Source organism: Corylus avellana, chromosome ca7 (genome assembly GCF_901000735.1).
Source record: "Corylus avellana chromosome ca7, CavTom2PMs-1.0".
Taxonomy (NCBI): Eukaryota; Viridiplantae; Streptophyta; class Magnoliopsida; order Fagales; family Betulaceae; genus Corylus; species Corylus avellana.
The window spans coordinates 22,399,914-22,422,012 of record NC_081547.1 but is presented as its reverse complement, the minus strand read 5'-3'; the positions used below and the strand labels follow the sequence as shown (position 1 = coordinate 22,422,012).

General features: G+C 36.5%; 1 protein-coding gene across 1 annotated transcript; it reads right to left on the bottom strand.

Annotated features, from left to right (window-relative positions):
• Nucleotides 1-8,479: 8,479 nt before the first annotated feature.
• LOC132188651 (uncharacterized) lies at nucleotides 8,480-21,615 on the bottom strand. The gene is made up of 5 exons (XM_059603169.1): nucleotides 20,316-21,615; nucleotides 18,803-18,885; nucleotides 17,738-17,849; nucleotides 14,812-14,864; nucleotides 8,480-9,030 (listed from the first exon to the last, which is right to left on the bottom strand). The coding sequence occupies exons 1-5, from the start codon at nucleotides 21,487-21,489 to the stop codon at nucleotides 8,887-8,889; spliced, it is 1,566 nt and encodes a 521-aa protein (XP_059459152.1). The 5' UTR covers nucleotides 21,490-21,615; the 3' UTR covers nucleotides 8,480-8,886.
• Between the last annotated feature and the right edge of the window lie 484 nt (nucleotides 21,616-22,099).

Sequence of the window (22,099 nt, the reverse complement as noted above, 5' to 3'; positions counted from 1 at the left end):
TGATCTGGAAATTAATTAAGTAAAATTACTTGTCAATTATAAGAGTACGAAGAACAATACGAGAAACACGAGCAAAAAATGCTTTATATATATCCCGACAAAAACATTTGCCAAACAAAAACTCGTTGCCCATGTGGACTCATATTCTAGTGTTACAAGGCAACGAGAGAGTCAAATCAAGAATGTGTGACCACCCCAAGTGGATTCCCACCGGAACCCTTTCTTTCTTTTTACTGCGAAAGATGAGCCATAAGCTCCGGTGGTTGACCACTTTGCACCGTCGATTGGCCTTTATAATATGATTGATTCACGCGCGGCTACATCCATCTGATGCAACAGTGACATCTGCGCTACTCTTTTTAGCGGTAACACTTCAACGTGCCTATTTCTTGAGGTCGGCTATAACCGGCATTGGACCATGCAACACTTTTTCTTCTTTGGATTTCAAATCAAATCATTCATCTTTCAATATATTGGTAGAAATTTATGTAAAACACATAACAGGAGTGGACAAAAAATAAGATATATGAGATTTTGGGCGGTCCAGCCTTAAGGCAGCCTACTGTACGTGCGTTACTGATAGAGACGTTAGAGTTACATCTTCTTTGTATTGAATTGTATGATCAATATAATTAGGTTAACATTCTCTATTGGATAGAGTAAATCAAGGATATAACATGAAAATTAGTTTAATTAACAACATCAAAATTACTCTTACAATATTGATCTTTAATTTATTGGAAAGAAAAAGAGATATATAAACTATGTACGTACGTGATCATCGTGTGATCAACTCAATCTTTACTGGAAATAAAATACCAGTTAAACTGCCAAACAAAACTATATATATATATATAAACTATTATGGGTAGGGTCCGGAGCCAAAAAAATGTCACTACTAGGGGCCAATTAGCTAAAAAAACATTTATAACTTTCTTTTTTTCTTTTTACCTTAAAATTTCTTTGTTCTTAGGAATTGAGGTGGGGGCATGGCCTATACCAGTCCCCGCTCCCTTCATATGTGGTTGTAAGGCTTACTAGCCCTTTGATTAGCTCTTGTTATAAATAAATAAATAAATAAAAGAAGAAGAAGTGGTAAGGAGCCAAATGTTCGTACTAGGCCATTGATTAGTCTTTATTAAAAGAAGAAAAAACAAAACAAAACAAAAAAAACAAATGTTAGTTAGCACTGTCACATTAGCATTGTGAGATAAAAATGTACGTACGTGGTATATAACAATTTAAAAAAAAAAAAAATCCACTAACTATTAAACCTTACATTAACTTTATAAGATATTTGTGAGATGTTTGAATAATAGCACGAAAATTACGTGATTTATCTGCCCGTTCAAACTATTTAGTGCAAAAAATGTAAAGCAAATAAAATTAAAAAAAAAAAAAAATTAAACAGAAACAGTTAAAAAAAAAAAAAAAAAATTGTGATAATTAATTAAGATACTCGAAGGTCAAAATATGATTAATGTTAGCAAATGATAAAGAGGCATTTAGCATATATATATATATATATATATATATATATAGAGGAGGCCCAAGGTGAAAGAAAAAAGAGTGTCGTTTTCTATTTGCCATGGAAATTATAGTGGATGGACACCCATTTCCAGCCTCCCCACTAGTTAAAACTATTACCCAAGAAAGAGAGTACGTTGTTATCTCAGGCATGCGTGTTGACAACATCACCCACCACCACTACGCCTCTAACCCCATCCTTTTGGTGAACTCTCCATACTCCATAATTCTTTCTTTTTCATCACTGATCTAACCAACATTTCTCCTCCCTTTTTTCCTCCAACTTGGCCACACTCCCTTTCCAATTTACAACTCTGCCATCAGACCCTTTCCACCATTAAATATTGTTGAGAAATGTTACGGTTTTCTCTTATGCTTCTCCTGGTGTTCTCCTGATCCTACGTGAAAATTGTTTTCTAAAATGTATTTTTTAGAAAGTAAGAATAATGAGTAACAGGCACTCATTATTCGACCCGTGCAAAGTATATCCACTCCGGTTGGTTAAATCTCAAACCCGTGCAAAGTATCATCTCTATATGAATTGAATAAGACTCCAATTTCAATTTCACTAGCCAGCGTGAATTTTGGTGGGCATATCCAACTTATTAATTGGTGCTGGAAAAACCAACGTTGAGTGATCACCAAAGCTGGACCACCACATTCCGTGGAGAATTACATAAAGCCGAGTACTAAAAGTCAAAGTAGGTAATGGCATGGACGCTACAGCCTTATTGGACTAGTTGCTCTTTGAATTCTCCAGTCTTGCCTCTTCCATCGTTAAGATACATATAATTAAGTCACTCACAAAAATATATAAAATTAAGTCATATTTCTTAAACATATTTTATAATAGGAAGAAATACATTCTGTTTCATGCCGATATTTCCTCACAAGTTTATTAATTAGTCCTCCAAAGGGGTAGCTCAAACGATCGAAGATCACGCTTCAAAAAGTAGAGGTTATTAATTCAAAACTCTATGCCTCATTTTCCTTCCTTTTTGCAAACATGTCCAAAAAAAAAAAATTAATTGCTGTGTGCATCTTGTTATTATTTAAGATTGTTGTTAAGAGTATTATAATGTTTTTTTACAAACTGATGTGACAGTTCATAATTTAAAATGAGTTAACAAAAAATTTGACTTGTCAATATAATTAATTAGTAGTTGACTTATCAAATATACACTCTTATTTAATTATTTTACTAAATATGAGTTATTATATTACATGAGTTGGTAAAAATACTATAAAATACTCCAAGCATTTTTCATTATTTAATATATGCATAATATCTTAACATTATATATTTTGTGCTACTAATTGGTGTTTTTATCCTTGTTTCTTGCTTTTTGACTTTCTTTTATAAAAAATTAAATAAATAAATTTAAAAAAAAAAAAAAGAAAAAAAAAAAGAAAAAAAAGAAAAGTAAAACTAAAAGTCTGCATGCAAACACGCCTATTTAATTATTAGAACTCTGGATGTTGAAACTTTCTTTGGCGCAGAAAATTCTCAAGAACGAATTTGAGAACTAAGACCTATGATAAGATCAAGAGGTCGGTGGATTGGAGAATGATTTCTAGTAAGAATTTTTCAGAACAATATTAAAATTAAGGGTACGTTTGGCGCGCGAAATGGATATTTTATTAAGAAAAATGAATAATTTTTATTAAGAATGAAAGAAGATGGGATGGAATATACTTGAAACGTACCCTACGCGTCAGACTCCACAATCCTATGTAACTGTTATTGATGCACACATTTCTTTAAAAAATAAAACTTAAGATCTTTGGTTATGAATCATTGATTGAGATGCCTTGAAATTAATTAGGTTGTCCAAATTTCATGAAATTCGGACAATTCAAGAGAGAGGGATTGTGCACCCGCTGTGGGGTCCACATCCCCACAATCTCATGTAATTGTAATGATGCGAACATTTCTTTGAAAATGAAACTTAAGAACATTTTTTGTTGTGAATCATGGATTAGGATCTCTTAAAATTAGGCTATCCAAATTTCTCCACAACCCCATGAAATTGTAGTGATGCAAACATTTCTTTAAAAAAAATAAAAGTTAATTAAGATCTATTGGTTGTGAATTGTGGATTGGGATCGATCGATCCCCTCAAATTAGGTTACTCGCGCGAATTTTTCTAAAATTTGAGTAGCCTAAGAGACAAAAGTTAAGGGTCCGCTTGCCCTAGGTAGGTGGGCCCTATGAGATAGATTGGATCGTCGTAGACATCGACTGTGGAGCGTGGTAATATGTTACGATTTTAAGAGCCTGTTTGGGATTGCATTTAAGAAATCTAGTTTTTAAGTCAAAAAGCGCTTTTGGGCAAAAGCTTCATTTTTAAGCTTTTGCCAAAAATGTGTTTTGGCCATTTTTAGGCTTTTTAGATATTTAAAAACGCTTTTAATTTTTTTTACCAAACGAGTATTTTTTTTTCTTCAAACAAACTTTTTAAGTGTTAAAAGTACTTTTAGGCCCCTCAAACGCAATCTCAAACAGACTCTAAGTGTCTCATATGACTTAAATACAATCTTAATCATGTACGTGTATATAAGTTGTTGGACACTCTCCCCTTACAAACCTTTTTTTTTCTATCTAAAATTTGAATCATTAAGTTATATTTGTGTATGAAAGGAGACCGTACATTTTTTTATACTCAGCTTACCATTGAAGAATATCTTGTAATAACTGCATAGAAAATTATTCATTTTCTAAGTGGTACAGCCATACAATTAAGCAATCCTAGAACTGGCCAGTGATTATTTATAGGGAAAAGGAATTAAAGGTTAAAAAAAATTCTTGCCATCGATTGTTTGCCATATGTAATACTTGGATGATTTTCCTTAATAAAAAGAATATATATATATATATTGCAGGAATAGCACTCTTTTTATTTTATTTTTTTCATTTTCATCTTGGTTTATAATTTATATATGGTTCTGATGAGGATTGAGATGGTTGGTGTAATCAATTATGTCAGCATGATGGATTCACCTCTCTCTCTCTATATATATATTTATATTAAAAAATCAACAGAAAACAAAAGAAAGAAAAACGACACCATTCCTTTTGGGCCTATAAAGAGATTAATATCACTGTTGTTATTATTATTTATTTTTATTTTTTTCATTTTCATCTTGGTTTATGGTTCTGATAAGGATAGTAAGATGGTGTAATCAATTATGTCAGCCTGATGAATCCATACATATTAAAAAACAAAAACAAATAGAAAACAAAACAAAACAAAACAAAACAAAGAAAAACGACGTGCCACTTTCTTTTTGGCCTACAAAGAGACCCCCACTAAGTTGATAATTAATTAAGTTCAAGTGCATAGCTTTCCACAATTCCATGCATATATTTGTAAAGTGGCATGTCCAGGTCCTTGAAAAATCTCACTTAGATTTGTTCCTTTTTGTTTGCACCACTCATGCATGCATGTTTTCTTCAAACCAAAGCATCAAAAATCTTTCAATCTTTCCTAATCCTACCTCAGCAACTTCAATATATAACTAGTATCGTCTCAAACAATTTGCTATTCGGATTATTAATTAGTAATTCAATCGGTTAGTAAGTGTTTAATCAAATCTCTAGTAATCTAAACAATAAAATTACTGAAAATCTATATTATCGGCACGACCTTTCTTCAAAGTTCAAATTGGGGTTTGGCCACGAACCATTAGTTCTATGATTTTTTTATTTTTTTATTTTTTTGTCTTATTGGTGTACGTGTGGATCCAACCCTCTATTCTGGAAGAAGAAAGAATCTTTTATATTTTCTGTAGTTGAGGTTGGACTATTTGTCTATGAAGAACTCAAAAAGGGAAAGGCAATTATGGTTTTAAAACTATTCCTTTCTCATTCTCTGATGCTGATTTGATTTTTCCTCCAACATTCCCTCGCTTTTTGTGCGTCTAGATTGCGTCAAGAGGGTATCCTGGTCGGCATATGTGGCCGACGAGACCGTGACACTTGCGTCCCACTGGTTGGACGGCACCGCCGAGTAGATTTCTCTTCATTCTCTTCTTCTCCTCCCTTGACTTGAGAGAGTAAAAGGGTCATTAAGAAATTATGATGCTTTTTTAACTTTAATCACGCGTTACATTCTCCATAAAGTGCCACGTGTATTGCAAAATTTATCTTTGTCTACCTCGGGACACGACTTGCGAGCAGTTTGACTAAGAAATGTAGATTTTCAAATGGACATAAATTTTTTTTAAATTAGTCCGGAGGAAATATCTTCTAACACATTTAAAATAGTGTCAAGTGTCAATAAACATTTAAAATACACATTAAATTTAGTCTAAGTTAGTAAACTGTTATTAATGACGTCAAGAATTTAATGTACATTTTAAATGTTTACAGACATTTGATATTATTTTAAATGGGTTTGAGAATATTTTCTCTAGACTGATTTGGAAGAAGTTTCTATCCTTTTCAAATTATGTAATTTTGACCATTTTTAGGCATTGAAACGCTTGAAAAATGCCTCCTATAGTCCTATTAAAATGTAAAGAGGAAATTTCTGTCCTATTAAAAATGCGGTATGTTACAATTGAAAATTTAGTATATTTTCAGAGTTTTTACTCTCTATGTTGTAAAAAAGTTTTAGACCAAAAATTGTCTTTTGATTTTATGAATAAGAAACATCTCTATAAAAGGGAAAAATAAAGCCTTTTGAAAAGAAAATTCTTTTTAGTTACCTCAATTAACACACCACATTTTTAATAGGTAGAATTTTTCAAGTATTTCGATACTTAAAAATATCATAAATTACGTAATTTGATAATCTATAATTTTAAAGAAATTGTAGAGGATCCTGATCCAAAATTGTTGGAGATCCTTATCACTCTTCTGGAACTTAGAAAGCAAAATATTCAAAGAAATAATATTTGGATTAGTCAAATTCTCAAATAAGGGAAAAATGGGTTATAAGGGATCAAACAACAACCAAAAATGGGTAGGCACCCTAACAATAAAGCCCAAACGAAAAATGTAGCAAGGATACATGGAATAGTCCAAAATGACCAAATACAGGGAATGGTCCAAAATGACCAAACAGTAAGCAATTGTTTCATCCATGGCCTCAAAGAAACCATAAACAAGCCGGGTCTTTTCTTGAGCCACACAAGATGGTACTAAAATGCATAAAATCTCAGTGAAGAGACTAATGCGGTAAAGGCAACAATCATTGTTAAATGAATGTTGCAGGGATGGCATTGCAGATAACCGAGATGGAGCCATTGAAGGACGACCACTAGCATCCAAAATCTCGCCCACAATATCAAATCACTTCAGTATAGGGAGATTGTAACCCACATAAAATATGAAATACAGCAAAACCAAATAGAAAGTACATAAAATACAGGAAAATAACAGAAAGACAACAATAGAAAGAACAACTACACAAAGCTGCTGGACTAGAGGAAGAGTGGCGGATGGAGGAGATCTGGTGGCGCATGGTTGGCGAATCGAGGGTTGGTTGGCGGAGATGGGAAGCTGGGGAGCCGCTAAGGACGGTGGATAGGCGTGTTTGGCAGCAAGATAGACAGGGAAGAGTAGCATGTTTTCCACACTTGTTTCTTCTTCCTTAAATACCACAACGTAGCTCTAATACCACTATTGGATCTTGAAAATGGTGACGTCTACAATGAGGTTGTTGATCTCATGGGAGACACCCTCTTAAGGGAACATAAAGTGTATTAAACCAACGACCATTGCATTTACAAATAACCCTTAAAATGATGCAGTGGTGTCTCTTTGTAATTGGTGTAACTCTTAAAAGAGTGGTATCTTTTTAACAGAAAACTCTTAGAAGGATAATGTTTGTTTACCATGATTAAACATATGATATGATCTCCCAAAATTTTTATTTTTTTAGTTTTATCTCCCCTCCTTAAATTTTAGTTCCTCCCCTGTAAGGATAGATACTAAATGATATGATTACCCATCACTTTCCTTTGTAAATCTCAAACTTTTTACCAAAGATTTGCCCAAGATGTGTATTTTCAACACTGTCCAATTACAAGTCTTATGGGTAAAAAAATAAATAAATAATCACGAGTCGTACAAGTAGCAAGTCTTGATAGTTTCATGGAAGAAAATCCTCGCCTCATACGGTGTGAGTTTTGCACTCAAGAAATGGGGAAAAATATAAACTCACTCCCAATAGGTATACCGATTTGCAATAAGTTACTTGTGGTATAAAAATATTCTAAAAGCTCCATGTGGTATGCAAAAATAACAAATAAATCCCTACACCCAAACATACACATCTTATGGGTTACACATATCATAATCTGATTGGTGTTGATATGGCATTTGACAGTTTCCGTCAAAATATTAAATGGAGGTTGGGTGCAATGAACTATTTGTTATTTTTGCATACCACGCACTACCACATGAAACTCTCAAAACATTTTTACTACAGAGGACTTTATGGTAATAGAGTCTAACCACAAAGACTGATTTTCCCTTTTTTTTCACACAAATTAAATGCGCAGAGTTGAATAGAGTACTTTATCTTGTTTTTTCATCATGGGCTCTTTTATGATCATGTCCAGAAAAATCATTTTGTTTATGTCATCTTTGATCTTCTTCTCATGGAACATGGATTAGCTATTTACCGGACTCAAGTTGGAGAGTGGAGAGATTTGGATGAGTTTGGATCTCAGGCTCATGATAGTCGGAAACCATTTAATTACATTTCCGCCAACAAATGGTATCAATACCAGTGGGATAACGACTTGTAGATTACCAATCAAGGCATCAAGAAAAGTAATCAAACTTCTAAGTTAGCCTGCAGTAACTTTTCCATTGCCAATCAATGCATAGAGCTTCACAGGAAGAAATGGTATTCTTTGTAGTAATAATAGCAAGAACTGCAAGCATAAAAGAGTATATTCTGACAAAGAGAAGGATACCTACCACAAAACAGGCATCATATACGGAGAGAATTTATTGTAACCATATTATAAACAACTACAGCAATGTATGCTTTGTCTAGGCGGTTACATTAACTTAAAAAAATTCAACCACCATGTCTTCAGAAAGACAAGAATTAGGAACATGCGAACCAAAAAACAAAAAAGAAAAGAAAAATAACAAAGAAATAGGAAATGGAGCCAAAAATGGACTGTAAAAGTCTCTCAACTCCCTTGCGGAACGGAACAAAACTCAGGTAGACCAACTACAGCAGTGATCTTACCCCCCGGGGCGGGGGGAAGAAAAGAAAGGAATACAGAGATGGTAACATTGTTGACTAGAGTAGATTTCTTCTAATCAAGGTTGTCCCGGAGACCACAAGCAATTATCTTCCGAAGCAAAAGATCAGGATCACATTGTTGAATAGCCTAGTGCTTGTAATTAGGGTTGTCACGGAGACCAAGTTTAGAAAGAACCAAGCAGTATGAATCCCAGTCAGTTCTTCGGAGATACTTCAATAGCCTCTTCCTCCTCTGCACCATTCCTATAAGACCCTTTCGAGAATGCTTATCCTACAGCATTATGATACATAAATTGATTAAATAAGTAAACTTGTTACCAATCTTATTGATTTTATTATTGTTGTCATTATGATTATTATTAACTTGTGACTAGTTAAAAATGTCAAACTGGTCTATACAATGCACAGAAATAACAAGGGATAGAGTTTTCCTCCAAACTGAAGGAATTGAGGAATTTTCTTAAACCTAATTTATAAAATTGCATGTGTCCTTTAGCATAAGAAAAGCTCATTTGAATTGACAGTAAGATTCACTAGAGTCCAATGTGCCATGCATGAAGAAAATTTGACAACAGCGGTAATCATGCATTACAGAACACTACAGTCCAAAATAATTTAATTACGGGATATAGTTATTCAAATTCAAACCCTAAAACGCAAACCCTATCTTTTCAAGAAGATGCTGCTCAATCAAAACCCTTGAATACCGCCCAATATTGATCAATCAATTTTGTTAATCCTGCAAGTATTTTCGTTTTCTTTTAGCATTCCAAAAGCAAATAAAACCAGACATTAATTTGTGTAACTGTGCTCCATAAACAATCCACATGAATTGTGAAGGAACAGACCTGGTTTAAGACGCATGAAGCAGGAGTGTAACCCAGTTACGTTTTAAATTTTCTGAGAAAGGGGAACATCTTCAGGGCGTTATAAATACAGAATATCATATATTTCTTGTATTAATGATTTGGGCGATTAAAAAATATTAAACGTGCACTATAAACCAAAAACTACTCAATTTTTTCAAAGCAATACAAAATATTCTTCTTTTTTTCCCATATGGGTAAGCCACAAAATATCCAAAGAAGGAACTATATAAGAGCTCCCTGCTCAATATATTGTTTGGCAATTTCTTCAATTACGCTTAGAGACCATATAAACTCACAGAAATGGATGAATGCTTGTGTTTTACACAAAAGTAATAACTCAAACGCATTAAATAAGAACCAAGCACGCATGCAAATGTAGATGCGTGAAAAGCTGATAAATACCAAACCTTCATGCAGATCTGAAGGTGTACCCTCTCTACAGAGATGCAAACAATTTTTCTTTCTCCCTCTACATGTTCAATTTGCATCTCCCTATTGATCACAAAAGATGAGTAAATTTTGATGTGGTTTTCCAAGTTGGAAGCTTTGGACAGAATAAATTTGCAAAGAAAAAAAATAAGTGGCAAAACTTTTGGGAAAAGGATTATATGCAAAGATTGCAGAATTTGAGCGTGCAGACTAATGACAAATCCAACTAAGCGCATTCATCTGCACTCAAAACGTAGAAGCAAGCAACCCCTTTAGGGCTGCTGTAACTTTACTCCTTGTATAATACAAGGTAACCAGCAGTTGGCAAGCAGAGGCATCTAGCAGCCACAAGGCAGTCCAACATGTCTTATTCTTCTTCTTTTTTCCTGCTACCCAAACAAACTCAATCCTTTACGACCTAAGCAAACGCAAGGAGACAAGGTGATGGCCCATGATTGAAGAAATTTGGCTAAATTACACTTTCCCCCCCCTCGTGGAAAATATTACACGTGTCTAGCAAGTGCATGAGACATTTTGAAGTGACTAATTTGCCCTTATTTGTGTGGAAACTGTGATCATCCTAGAGAATTAGTCCCACATTGGGAAGACGAATTGCGCACACTGAGTGGCTAGATTATGAAGGTGCTTATGACTGTTAAGTCCCATATTGGTTCCTTATTATGTGAGATTAGGCTTTATAAATGATTTCAGAAAGCTCTAATTGTAACTTGACTAGTCAACAGATTGCTAAGGTATTAGCAAATAGATTGAAGATAGTTTTGAATAAAATTATCTCCAAGTCGCAAAGTGCCTTTATTAAGGGTAGGCAAATTCTAGATCCTATTTTGATTTCTTATGAATGCCTTGATAGTAGGTTGAGATCTAGGGAGCCAGGGGTGATTTGGAAAATAGATCTAGAAAAAGCTTATGATCATGTGAATTGGGATTTTCTACTGTATTTGCTTAGGAGGTGTGGTTTTGGGGGAAACATGGTGGATAGAACATTGCATTTCTACGGTGCGGTTATCAATTCTGGTTAATGGTTCTCCTAATAGTTTTTTTAGTAGTTCCAAGGGCTTGAGACAAGGAGGACCCCCTTCTCCTTTGTTGTTTGTCTTTGTGATGGAGGCTTTGAGCAAGATGATTTTTGTGGCAGTTCATGGGGGACTGTTAGAAGGATTCAAAGTCAGTAATACTATTTTCTCACATCTTCTGTTTGCTGATGACACCTTGATTTTTTGCAATGCCATGCCCGGCCAATTGCATTATTTGCAGAGTGTGTTTGAAGTTGCCTCCGGGTTGAAGGTTAACTTGGCCAAGTCGGTTTTAACACCGGTGGGGAATGCGGATCAAGTGGGAATGTTAGCCAATATCTTAGGGTGTGGGGTTGCCTCTTTGCCAATGAAGTATCTTGGTCTTCCATTGGGGGCCTCTTATAAGGCCAAGCATATTTGGGATGGCGTTATCAAGAAGCTAGAACACCAGTTGGCTAGTTGGAAAAAGTTGTATTTGTCGGAGGGTGGTAGGGTCACCCTTATCAAGAGCACCTTGGCTAATTTGCCCACATATTATTTGTCTCTTTCCTATCCCGGTGAGTGTTGCTAAGCACATCGAAAAGTTATGACGCAATTTTTTATGGGGTTGGAATAGGTAAAGAGTTCAAGTATCACTTGGTGAATTGGTTGAAGGTTTGCACTCCAATCAAGGAGGAAGGGCTGAGTATCAAAAATTTAATGGTGTTCAACCGCACTCTTTTAGGGAAATGGTTGTGGCGCTATGGGATTGAGAGAGATGCTTGGTGGAGAGTGGTCGTAGATTCGAAGTTTGAAAGCTTATGGGGCGGGGCGGGTGGTGCTCTCTTGAGCCTAGAGGAGCTTTTGGGGTGGAGTTCTAGAAGAATATTAGGAAAGGGTGGAAGACTCTCAAAGGCTTTACTAGACATGTGGTGGGGCATGGGACTAGTATTAGCTTTTGGCATGATTTGTGGTGTGGAGATATGGTTCTCAAGGTAGCTTTTCCAGTTTTATTTTGGTATTGCTTGTGTGAAGGATGCCTCAGTTGTGGCTTATATGGAGGTGTTGGGTGGTTCCGATCAGTGGAATGTGAGTTTTTTTAGAGAGACACATGATTGGAAGTTGGAAGTCTTTGCCTCCTTTCTCCAGGTATTGCATTCAGTCAAAGTGAGACGAGGGTGTGAAGATAGATTGTGGTGGATTTCCTCCAAAAGAGGCCTCATCAAGGTCAAGTCCCTCTTTTACTACTTGGCTAGTACTGAAGGAAAGAGTTTCCCTTAAAAGAGTGTGTGGCGGACACTGGCTCCTCCAAGAATGGTCTTTTTGCGTGGTCGGCGGCTCTAGGCAAAATTCTAACCTTAGATAATCTCATGAAGCGACACGTTATTGTGATAAACAGATGTTGCATGTGTAAGAGAAGCGAGGAGACGGTAGATCATCTTCTTCTTCATTGTGAGATTGCTTTTGCTTTGTGGAATGCCATCTTTAGTCGCTTTGGGATGGCTTGGGTGATGCCTAGACGGGTATTCGATTTGTTCGCCTGTTGGTGGTCTTCTAGAAGGCAGAGTAGTGCCGCAGTCTGGAAGACGGTGCCTATATGCCTCTTTTGGTGTTTATGGCAGGAAATGAACAATAGGTGCTTTAAAGACTTAGAGAGGTCCTTGGAGGACATTTTATCCTCTTGTTTTCATACTTTGTATCTTTGGACTATAGCGTATGTGTCCCTGTTGTCGATTAGTTATGATAATTTTCTTGCTCGTTTTTCCTTTCTAGATAGGTGACTCTTTTGTATACTCCATGTGTACTTTGGAGCGCCTTACGCTTTTAATAAGACTAGTTATTACTTATCAAAAAAAAAATGCAACTTGACTAGTCTTTTTGGAGTGATAACGCATATGTGACTAGCGCTTTTTGTAAATCACTACGAATGGTATCAGAGTAACCTAGAAACACCATGTGGCACTAAGGAACTGCATGGCATGGGCCCTAACGAGAATATCAGGGATTTGAGTGGGGGAGATTGTGTCACCCCATAAATTAGTTCCACATTGGAAGGAGGAATTGCGCACAATGAGTGGCTGGAATATAAAGTGCTCATAAGTGCTAAGTGCCACATTAATTCATTACAAGATGAGACTATGTTTTATAAGTGATTCTAAGAAGTTTCAATTGTAATTTGACTAATCATTTTGGATTGATAGAGCAAATATGGCTACCTTTTTCTCCGGGTCGCTACAAAAACACATTGTTTGAAGGGGAAAAAAAAAAAAAAAAAAAAACCCGGGCCCTTCTTCCATGGGGGGATGCTGCAAGGCCAGTCACTCTTCTCTTCTGTTAGGGGTGACCACGAGGCCACTCTTCTATTGGGGTGGTTGTGGCCACACCTCCTCTATTTGGGGGTATTTTTGTCTCTTCTCGATGGGGGCAGTTTTATAATTTTCTATTTTAAATTGGGGGTATTTTTGACAGAAAAAACAGTTCATATGCATGTGATTGGCACGTGTGCCGTTTCCATCTAAAAATAGAGGCCAAATTTGACACAAGGGGCAACTCAAAACATTCTACTAGTTTATAGCTCCGAGTTAAAGTGAGTCATAGTTTAGATGCGTAAGTGCAAGTGAGGTGATAGTTTGGAAGGAAAAGTGTAATTTAGTCGAGAAATTTACTTATTCTTTATTATTGATTTATTCTGATGTTTGCATCAAACTACACATAGACAATCATACTCAAGACCTTCATGAAAGAGAGTAAGAGAAAGATGTAAACATAATACGTATGAAATTAATCCAAGGAAACAGACAAAAGAAATGATACTGAGGGAATGAGCCTTTGGCAGACAAGGAAATTCATTGTGTTTGACATTGTATCAGACTATGTAATGTACCATTCAGACATCATGTTATACTCAGAATATCTATGGCATGCCTAGACATGTGTATACAAGAACATGTCCAAAATGTGCACGCACATTGTGTCAGACCATGTCAAACACTGTTCAGACATCCTGTTGGACTCAAAATTCCTCTTAACATGCCTAGATGTACATGTAAAGAGTGTGCGCACATGCACATTCATGCACACAAATGCCCAAACAACGACCTTCATTAAGCAATTAATAGAAAATTGAAATCCGATAACATAAACGACACTTGAATTGAGTGCAACCGATGTCATATTTCCTATCCAGAATATAAAAGGCAAGGCCTTAAAAAAAATCAGCTACAACAACCTAAACTATGTTGACTAACTCAACATGCCCCATTATTTAGAAACAAAATACAGGTAGCTAACGATCTCTTTATAAGGAGCAAAAGTCGATTTCTTGTTCAATTATTAGGATTGGTATTACCCCCAACTAGAACTATAAAATCTATGTAGTCAAGGAACAGAAAGTGTTCACACTACAAAGTAGAGAACTAAGGTTATGTTTGATAAGCGGAATGGCTATTCCATGAGGATAAGGACTAGTTTTTATTGAGAATTGAAGAATGTGGAATGAAATAGCCTTAGAATAGTCATTCCCTCATGGCAATGGGAATGGATATTCCAAGTGTTAGATCCTTATCATATACTCTATAACACCAAGGCTATTCTATTCCACCTTCTTCCATTTCTAATAAAAGCTATTCCTTATTTCTAATGATAGTCATTCCACGTACCAAATGTAACCTAAGTAATAATACAATGAACATCATCTAATACAATAGACCAAATTAAACAGGTTCTTGGTTTGATTGTCACCTTTTTGTGTAAAACTGTAGATAGATGCTTGATCTTAGTTGTGAGTTGGGCCACTGCAAAGAAATTAGAGATAGGATGTAAATAATCCTTGGCCAGAGAAGAAGAAACCAAAAAAAAAAAAAAAAAAACCCACTGTATGTATGGAAAGAACAAAGTTGTTTATTGCAAGCATAAAGAACAAATAATCCCTGAAATTTTCACTTCTCACAAGCATAAAGAACAAAGTTGTTTATTGCAACCAAAGAAGGGCAAGAGACCATGTAGAACATTAACATAATATTTCAGGGATTTCAATAGCTCAAAAATAATTTTATGACACCATTGCGTATGTAATGATGAATATTAATAATTTACTAAAGGAAAAGGCAAAATTCTCGTACACGAAAAGTATCAAAAAGAAACTACACCCTAAATGTGTTTGAAATCTAAAAAGTTTACAAGATCACAAAATAATTTTATTTATCAAAAACAAACCACCACAAATAAATTGAACTATTAACTAGCAAAAATTATATTCCACCTACCCAAATTCGCTTTGATCTTTGTGAAGCAAATTCAGATCATCTTCGTCATCTAAGTTACCTCTTTCTTATGTTTTGAAGTTGTCTCGAGGTTGAAGATTAACTTGTCTAAATCAGAGCAGTCCTTGATGGTGTTGTGGATGATATTAAAGGTTTAGCTTGAATAATTGGTTGCAGGGTGTCCTCTTTGCCTTTGACATATTTGGGTCTTCCTTTGGGGACTTCATACAAGGCTAAATCAATATGGAATGGTATTGTTGAAAAAATGGAATGTCGTTTGGCTAGTTAAAAACAGCTCTATTTGTCTAAAGGGTGGTAAGTTGACACTGATTAAAAGAACTCTTTCCAATTTGCCTACTTATTATCTATCCCTTATTCCCATCCTCGTAGTTGTTGGTAACCGGATTGAGAAACTTCAGAGGGATTTTTTGTGGGGTAGAGTTGGTGACAACTTGAAATCCTATCTAGTCAGCTGGTCTAAAATTTGTTCTCTAATTTGCTCTAGTGATTTAGGGGTTAGAAATCTCATTCAGTTTAAGCGAGCTCTCTTGAAAAAATGATTAGGGCAATTTGCCATAGAGAGAGGCTTTGTGAAGATCAATGGTGAAAACCAAATATTGTAGCATGAGGGCAGGATGGTGTTCCAAAGAGGTTGTTGGGCTCTTCGAAGTGCGGGTGTGGAAAAACAATAGGAGTGGCTGGGTTTTCTCTAGATTTGTCGAACATGAGGTGGAAGACAGATCTAAGATCGAGTTTTGGCATTATTTTTGGTGTGGGTATCACCCCCTAAAGGCATCTTTTTTGGAATTGTTTACCATTGCTCATTGTACGGAGGCTTTGGTGGCAGATCATATGTAGTTTTTTTAAAAAATATATATATATTTATGTCGGGGAACCTTTCCAAGGCAGGGCCTTTCAAACCCACTCCTACAAAGTAAACCCCGGTCCCGTGCACCGCACCCTCGGAAGTTTCCCTACATAGAACTGGTTAAATCGCTGGCTTTTCACCGGTGGGTGTAGCTCCAAGGGATTGTTTGCATCCATGAGGTATTGAACCTTGAACCTTGAAGTGAACAAACCTTAAGACCAAGGCCTCCACTACTTGGGCCAACCCCTTGGGGTTATATGTAGTTTTTTATCAACAATATTCAGTGGAATATTTCTTTTACCAGACCAGTGCATGATTTGAAGGTGGACTTGCTCACTTCGTTCTTTAATCTTTTGTACTCTCTCAGGTTGAGACAAGGAGGTGAGGATAAACTAGCTCCCCATTTTCTTAGAAGAGCATTTGGAGAAATAAGGCTCCTTCAAGGCTAGCATTATTTATGAGGACATCAGCATTGGGGAAGAGTTCAACATTGGATAACCTAAGAAAGCGGCATGTCATAGTGGTAGATTGGTGCTGCATGTGCAAGAGCGGGAAGACCATATAGATCACCTTCTACTCCATTGTTAAAAGTGGTTAGAGATTTGTGGGTTTCGATCTTCCCTCTTTTTGGTCTTGAGCGGGTCATACCTAAAAGGGTGGTGGAGTTGTTGGCTTGCTGGAAAGGTCAGTTGGAAGCCAGCGCATTTTAGAAGCTTGGAAGATGGTTTTTATGTGCTTAATGTGGTGCATTGGATCTTCGAAGATTGTGAGGGATTGGTGTTTGAGTTAAAAAGTGATGTCAATCTCCCTATGCATGGATGGTGGCATACAATAGTGCTTGTTTTTCTATTTTTACTAAATTTTTGGACTTGTGTTATTCTATTTTTCCCTAATTGAGGGTCTCTCTTGTGTGCTTCCTATATACTTGAATTGCGCCCTTTTTGCTTTCTTTACTGATTGAAAAGAAACTATCTCTAGTTCATCTTACCTGATTTGCAATTAGATTCACATGGTATCAAAGATTCAAAATGAACTCAGAGGTCCCGAAGATATGTCAAAAAAAAAATAATCTACTCCCTACTATCAAATTTCGTCTACTGAATTAAAAGATTCCGTTAGTGAGACACTAACTTAAAGAGGACACGTGTCATAATTTTATTGACTTCGACATGTCACACTAACAGAATTTGGTAAGTCAGTGAACAAAATTTGACTTAAATTATTTTTTGCCATACCGCAGGGACCTCTAAGTTCATTTTAATACCAGAAGGAGCTAATTGTAAATCAAGTAAGCTACAAGGATTGATTTGCATTTTTTCCACACAAAAAAGGGGTACAACAAACAGAACAGGGAACAAAAATTAAGGCTGGACAAATTAGATGAAAGTGGAGAAAACCCAGCCTACATTTTTGTGGAATTAATTATACCATGAGCATGTCAAAATAAAGTTTGCATGCATGTATCATAGAAAGAAAATCAGAAACAAGCAATCTCAGGATGAAAAGTGTAATGTAACTAAAATGAAAAGTCCTTTACCTTGAACACGTGCAGATCCACAATCTGACTCCGACATTTTAAATTCATCTCTAACTTTTGCTAGCTCAATTTTCAGTTTTTCTGTAGAAGACATATTATCCGGGTGGAAATACTGCATTAAACATATTTCAAAAATATTAGAAAGGTCGAGTGTCTTCATGTGAAATCTACAAACACACAGGCATCAATAAGTTCATACCTGGTACTCTTTAAGGACATGCTCTTAAGGACGGAATACCCTAAAAAGGACCCTAAGCTTCCCTAACTGATAACAGTACTGTAAGGTTGAGTTACTTCATGTAATATTGGTGTATGCAATTATCATATGTAATGAATTTGCTTCGAGCTCATTTGGGGAAAAATATTCACTGTATGAACGACATGAAGCAGGACAGGAATCTGCAAGGACCTATTGTGGATAATATATGTCACTCTGACACTAATTTAGTTCAATTATCAGTAAAACCAGACATATTATAATTTCTTAATTTAAAGAATGCAAGAATTGAGTCACAGCTAGGCGAAGAGTTTGCATTTAGGGTCTGCAATAGATCTGTTTCTGACCCATAGACGTCGGCTGGAGATGCCTTTGTATGGTATAAGAGTTTGCATTTAGCTCTTATGCAAGAGTATACCATCTAAAATAAGAAGGAAAAAAATATACTTAACAGCAAACCCTTCCAACACATGCAGCTCTTCAGAGCTTCATTCTTTTGCATCAAAAGGCAAAGTAGACCTCAAAAGGCACGCTAGTATTCCAATCTACTGCATTTACTGATGCTACTAAACACATCCTCTTCAAATAAAACAATATGGGTTTTGCGAAACCCTATCACCTTTTTAACAAGCACTGTAAAACACAAGTGAAACTACTACTTACACATACAATTGCTTCTTAAAGAATTCCACATCAAAACATAAGTAAGAATTAACAGTAAAAAGTTAGAAAATATATATATATTTTTAGGAATGGACTTGGCAGTCTAATTTGTTCTAGGCATTGAATATTTTGTTCAACCAAAAATAGTACTAAGAATATAGAAAAACAAAGAGTAGGATACTTGCCTTTTCAACTAGCTGCTCCTTCGGAGGTTGCAGCAGAAAGTTTGGAGTTCTGCCTAACTGGCCCAAGATATCGAGTCTCTGGACTGAAAAGTTAAATCTCAATCAATAAATTATAGGAGACTATACACGTCATATTCTACTGCAGAAAAACTTAAAGCTGGAAAATTTTAGTTAACCACAATTTTTTTGAAGTGAGATTCCACAACTCAAAACAGACATTGAACATGTATATATCAGAATGTAAAAGAAAAAAATTAAAACTAAATTAAAAAACAATGAGTTGTGACAAGTGCAACAATTTGCCTTAGGGAAAAACCAGGTGACAAACCCAAAAGAGCAAACTTGAGCCTTGTATTAGATACCTTGGGCTAAATTATTGGTTCAAGAAATTATTTTCCATAATTACAGGTTTAATTTAACAGTAATAAGAATAAAGGAAGGACTGTAGAACTATAATTCAGTTTAAGGGGAATTAAAAGAAGAAACAGAAACTATAAATGTTAGATAAAGGAAGGACTGTAGAACTATAATTCAGTTTAAGGGGAATTAAAAGAAGAAAGCAGAAACTATAAATGTTAGATATTTCATGTTTCGCGACCCAGGGAACAAAATTCTTCACTTGATAAAGGCAAGTCCTAAAATATTTCCTGACAAAGGTTATAACTAGTTTTCATACTAAATAACACAGTAGAGAATCCCCAAAATATCTAAGTATCTTTGATACTTTCTAAAACTTTAGAGCAACCAAAGCTCAATTGGTTCAGCAACCGGGGCAAAAGATTCTAAATTGTTGTCACACAGTCAAAAGTGGAGACTGATCTACCATCTATCATCTTCAAAATCCTATAATTTGATGGCTTAAGGTGGATCAGCTTCCAGATGATAACTGAACTGAAATCAGTTAAACAATATTTATCCTAGAAGCCTTTTTAACCTTGTCATCATCTTATTGGGTCCAAAACAATATAACATCTAGTATTCAAAACTGCAGATCCTTTTCCTTCTCCACAATCTTAGCAACAAAACCAGAGGTTGAATCTACCTATCATCAAACATTGGAATATAATATCAAAATAAGCTCAATTTAGATATACTACACAAAAATCACTGGCTTAACCAACTTCCAGCCCCTCTCGACAATTCATTATCAAAATCAGACAGGTTAGGTTCACATAGTCTCTCTTTTTAGGGTGTTTTCCGAAGGGCGTGCAGTTACATACTAACATAAAATCAAGTAATCCAAAGTACCTTTTCTTTTCTTCCCCCAATTTTCCAAAGAACCAAGCAGAGAACTAGAATTTTTCATCACCAACCAACCACAACAATTTGCCATTATTTTTAATATTCAATTTCAACTCCCAACTATTCCACACCCGGTGTCCAAATCTCCAGTTCCCTAACTTCCTCATCAACCAAAACAGAAAGCACATTATTCCACCATCCACCATCCAAATAACAAAGCATACTTAGAAAACTAAATTCATCAAATATCATACGAAACCGCATTACTTACTTGAACTTGTCTTGGCCTTCTCAGCGTCTGACATCTTCAACCTCAACAAGCTCTCCCTCAAATCTACAAACGAAAGCCCGCCAATCATCGACTCCGTCTCCTTCTCCTCAATCTCCCTCAGCTTTATCAGCCTCTCATTCACCTCCCCAAGCGAAAACGACGCCTCCTTTTCCTTCTTCCCCTCCGGCCGCAGCTCCCTCAGCTTCTTCCCCAACTCCTCATAGGTATACGCCTTCACAAACTCCGTCTTCGTCGACATTGTCTCCCCCTCCGCTTCCTTCCTCTCCCTCTCCTTCCCGAACACAGATGCCGGCAGCATACCCGTCCCACCGATCACGGGACCAGACTCCGTTGACGGCTTCAACTTCAAACTAGTCTTATATTCCGATAATGACATAGGGTCCGCACTCCTCCTCTCATTCTGCGCCATCCCGGGAGACGACGAAGACCGTATCTGCCGCAGACTCTCGCGAATCGTTTCAAACGAGGACCTGCCGCCGACTTTTCCAGGGCCTGATCCGGCATTGGCGCTGTTCTCATTCCGTTTGTAAAGCTCCTGAAATGAGATGCGCTGTGATGATGATAAGGTTGAAGACGCAGAGTTGGGTTCGTTGGGGGGAGGCACAGAGGATCGGAGGCGGAACTCGGAGAGGTTCTTGCGGATTTCTTCGAGGGAAGCGACTTTGGAAGGCTTAGAGAGAGATGGGCTCAAAGGGTTCGTGGGTCTTCGTTGTCCTTGTTGTTGTTGTTGTTTGAGGCTGGCTTTGACATCAGAGAAATAGGAGGAAAATGAGGATTGGGATTGGGATTGGGATTGGGATTGGGATTGGGCAGGGTGGGGTGGGGTGGAGGACGGGGACTGGTCGGCGGGGGTGGGATCAGGAGGGGTTTGGGAGGTGGAGAAGAGGTTGACGAGAGAGGGGTTGTGGAGGGTTCTATGTTTGGGTCTCAGTTGCAGAGCAGCCATGGTCGCTGACGAGAAGTGATGTCGTTTAGGGGATTTAGGGTTTGGGAGCTGAAGAAGATAGAAGTGAGGGTTTAGTGTGGGACCCAGGAACCGAGTTCGGTGGTTTTGGGGTTGACGACGATGATGAGCAGAAATGGTGGGGGCCAGGTTTGGGTTTGGGTTTGGGGTTAGGGTTAGGGCTGGAACCACCTGCCCAACTATTGGCATCAGAAATTTCCTTTAATTTGAGAAAATATTTGTTCTTAGCTTTTTATTTTTATTTTTATCCGTCTTGCAAATTTCGGGATTCCCTCAAATTCTTCTAAAATTCAAGAATCTCAAGTTTCTAAATAAGTAAATATTGGCTGTCCATTACATCTAAAGGTAAAAATTCATGCCACTTTTTTTTTATCTTAACGACGCATCTTCTTCCTCTACTTTATTCTTTCTTACGTCAAAGTGGAAAAAAAAAAAATATATAAAAAATATATATATATATATATTATAGCTTACCCCTCAAGTTCAAGTTGACAAGTTGTAAGCCTTCTTCTTTTTCTTTTTTTTTTTCTTTTTTTTGAGGATAATCAGAGATATTGTATTTAGTGTAAACCCTAAACAAAACAGAAAACTCTGCCTGCAAAATATCACGTATACAATCCGGTGGGTCATTATACCACACCATATTCAACTGTTGTAAGCCTTTTTTATTCTAGAATGAATTTTTTTTTTTTTTTGGCCTTTTCCCTTACCTGACCTGCACCATGCGGGTTTGAAAAATTCAACCCACTACCGAGCAAAATGAACCCTATCCGCCCGGGTTTGGGTTTTACGTGGTGGG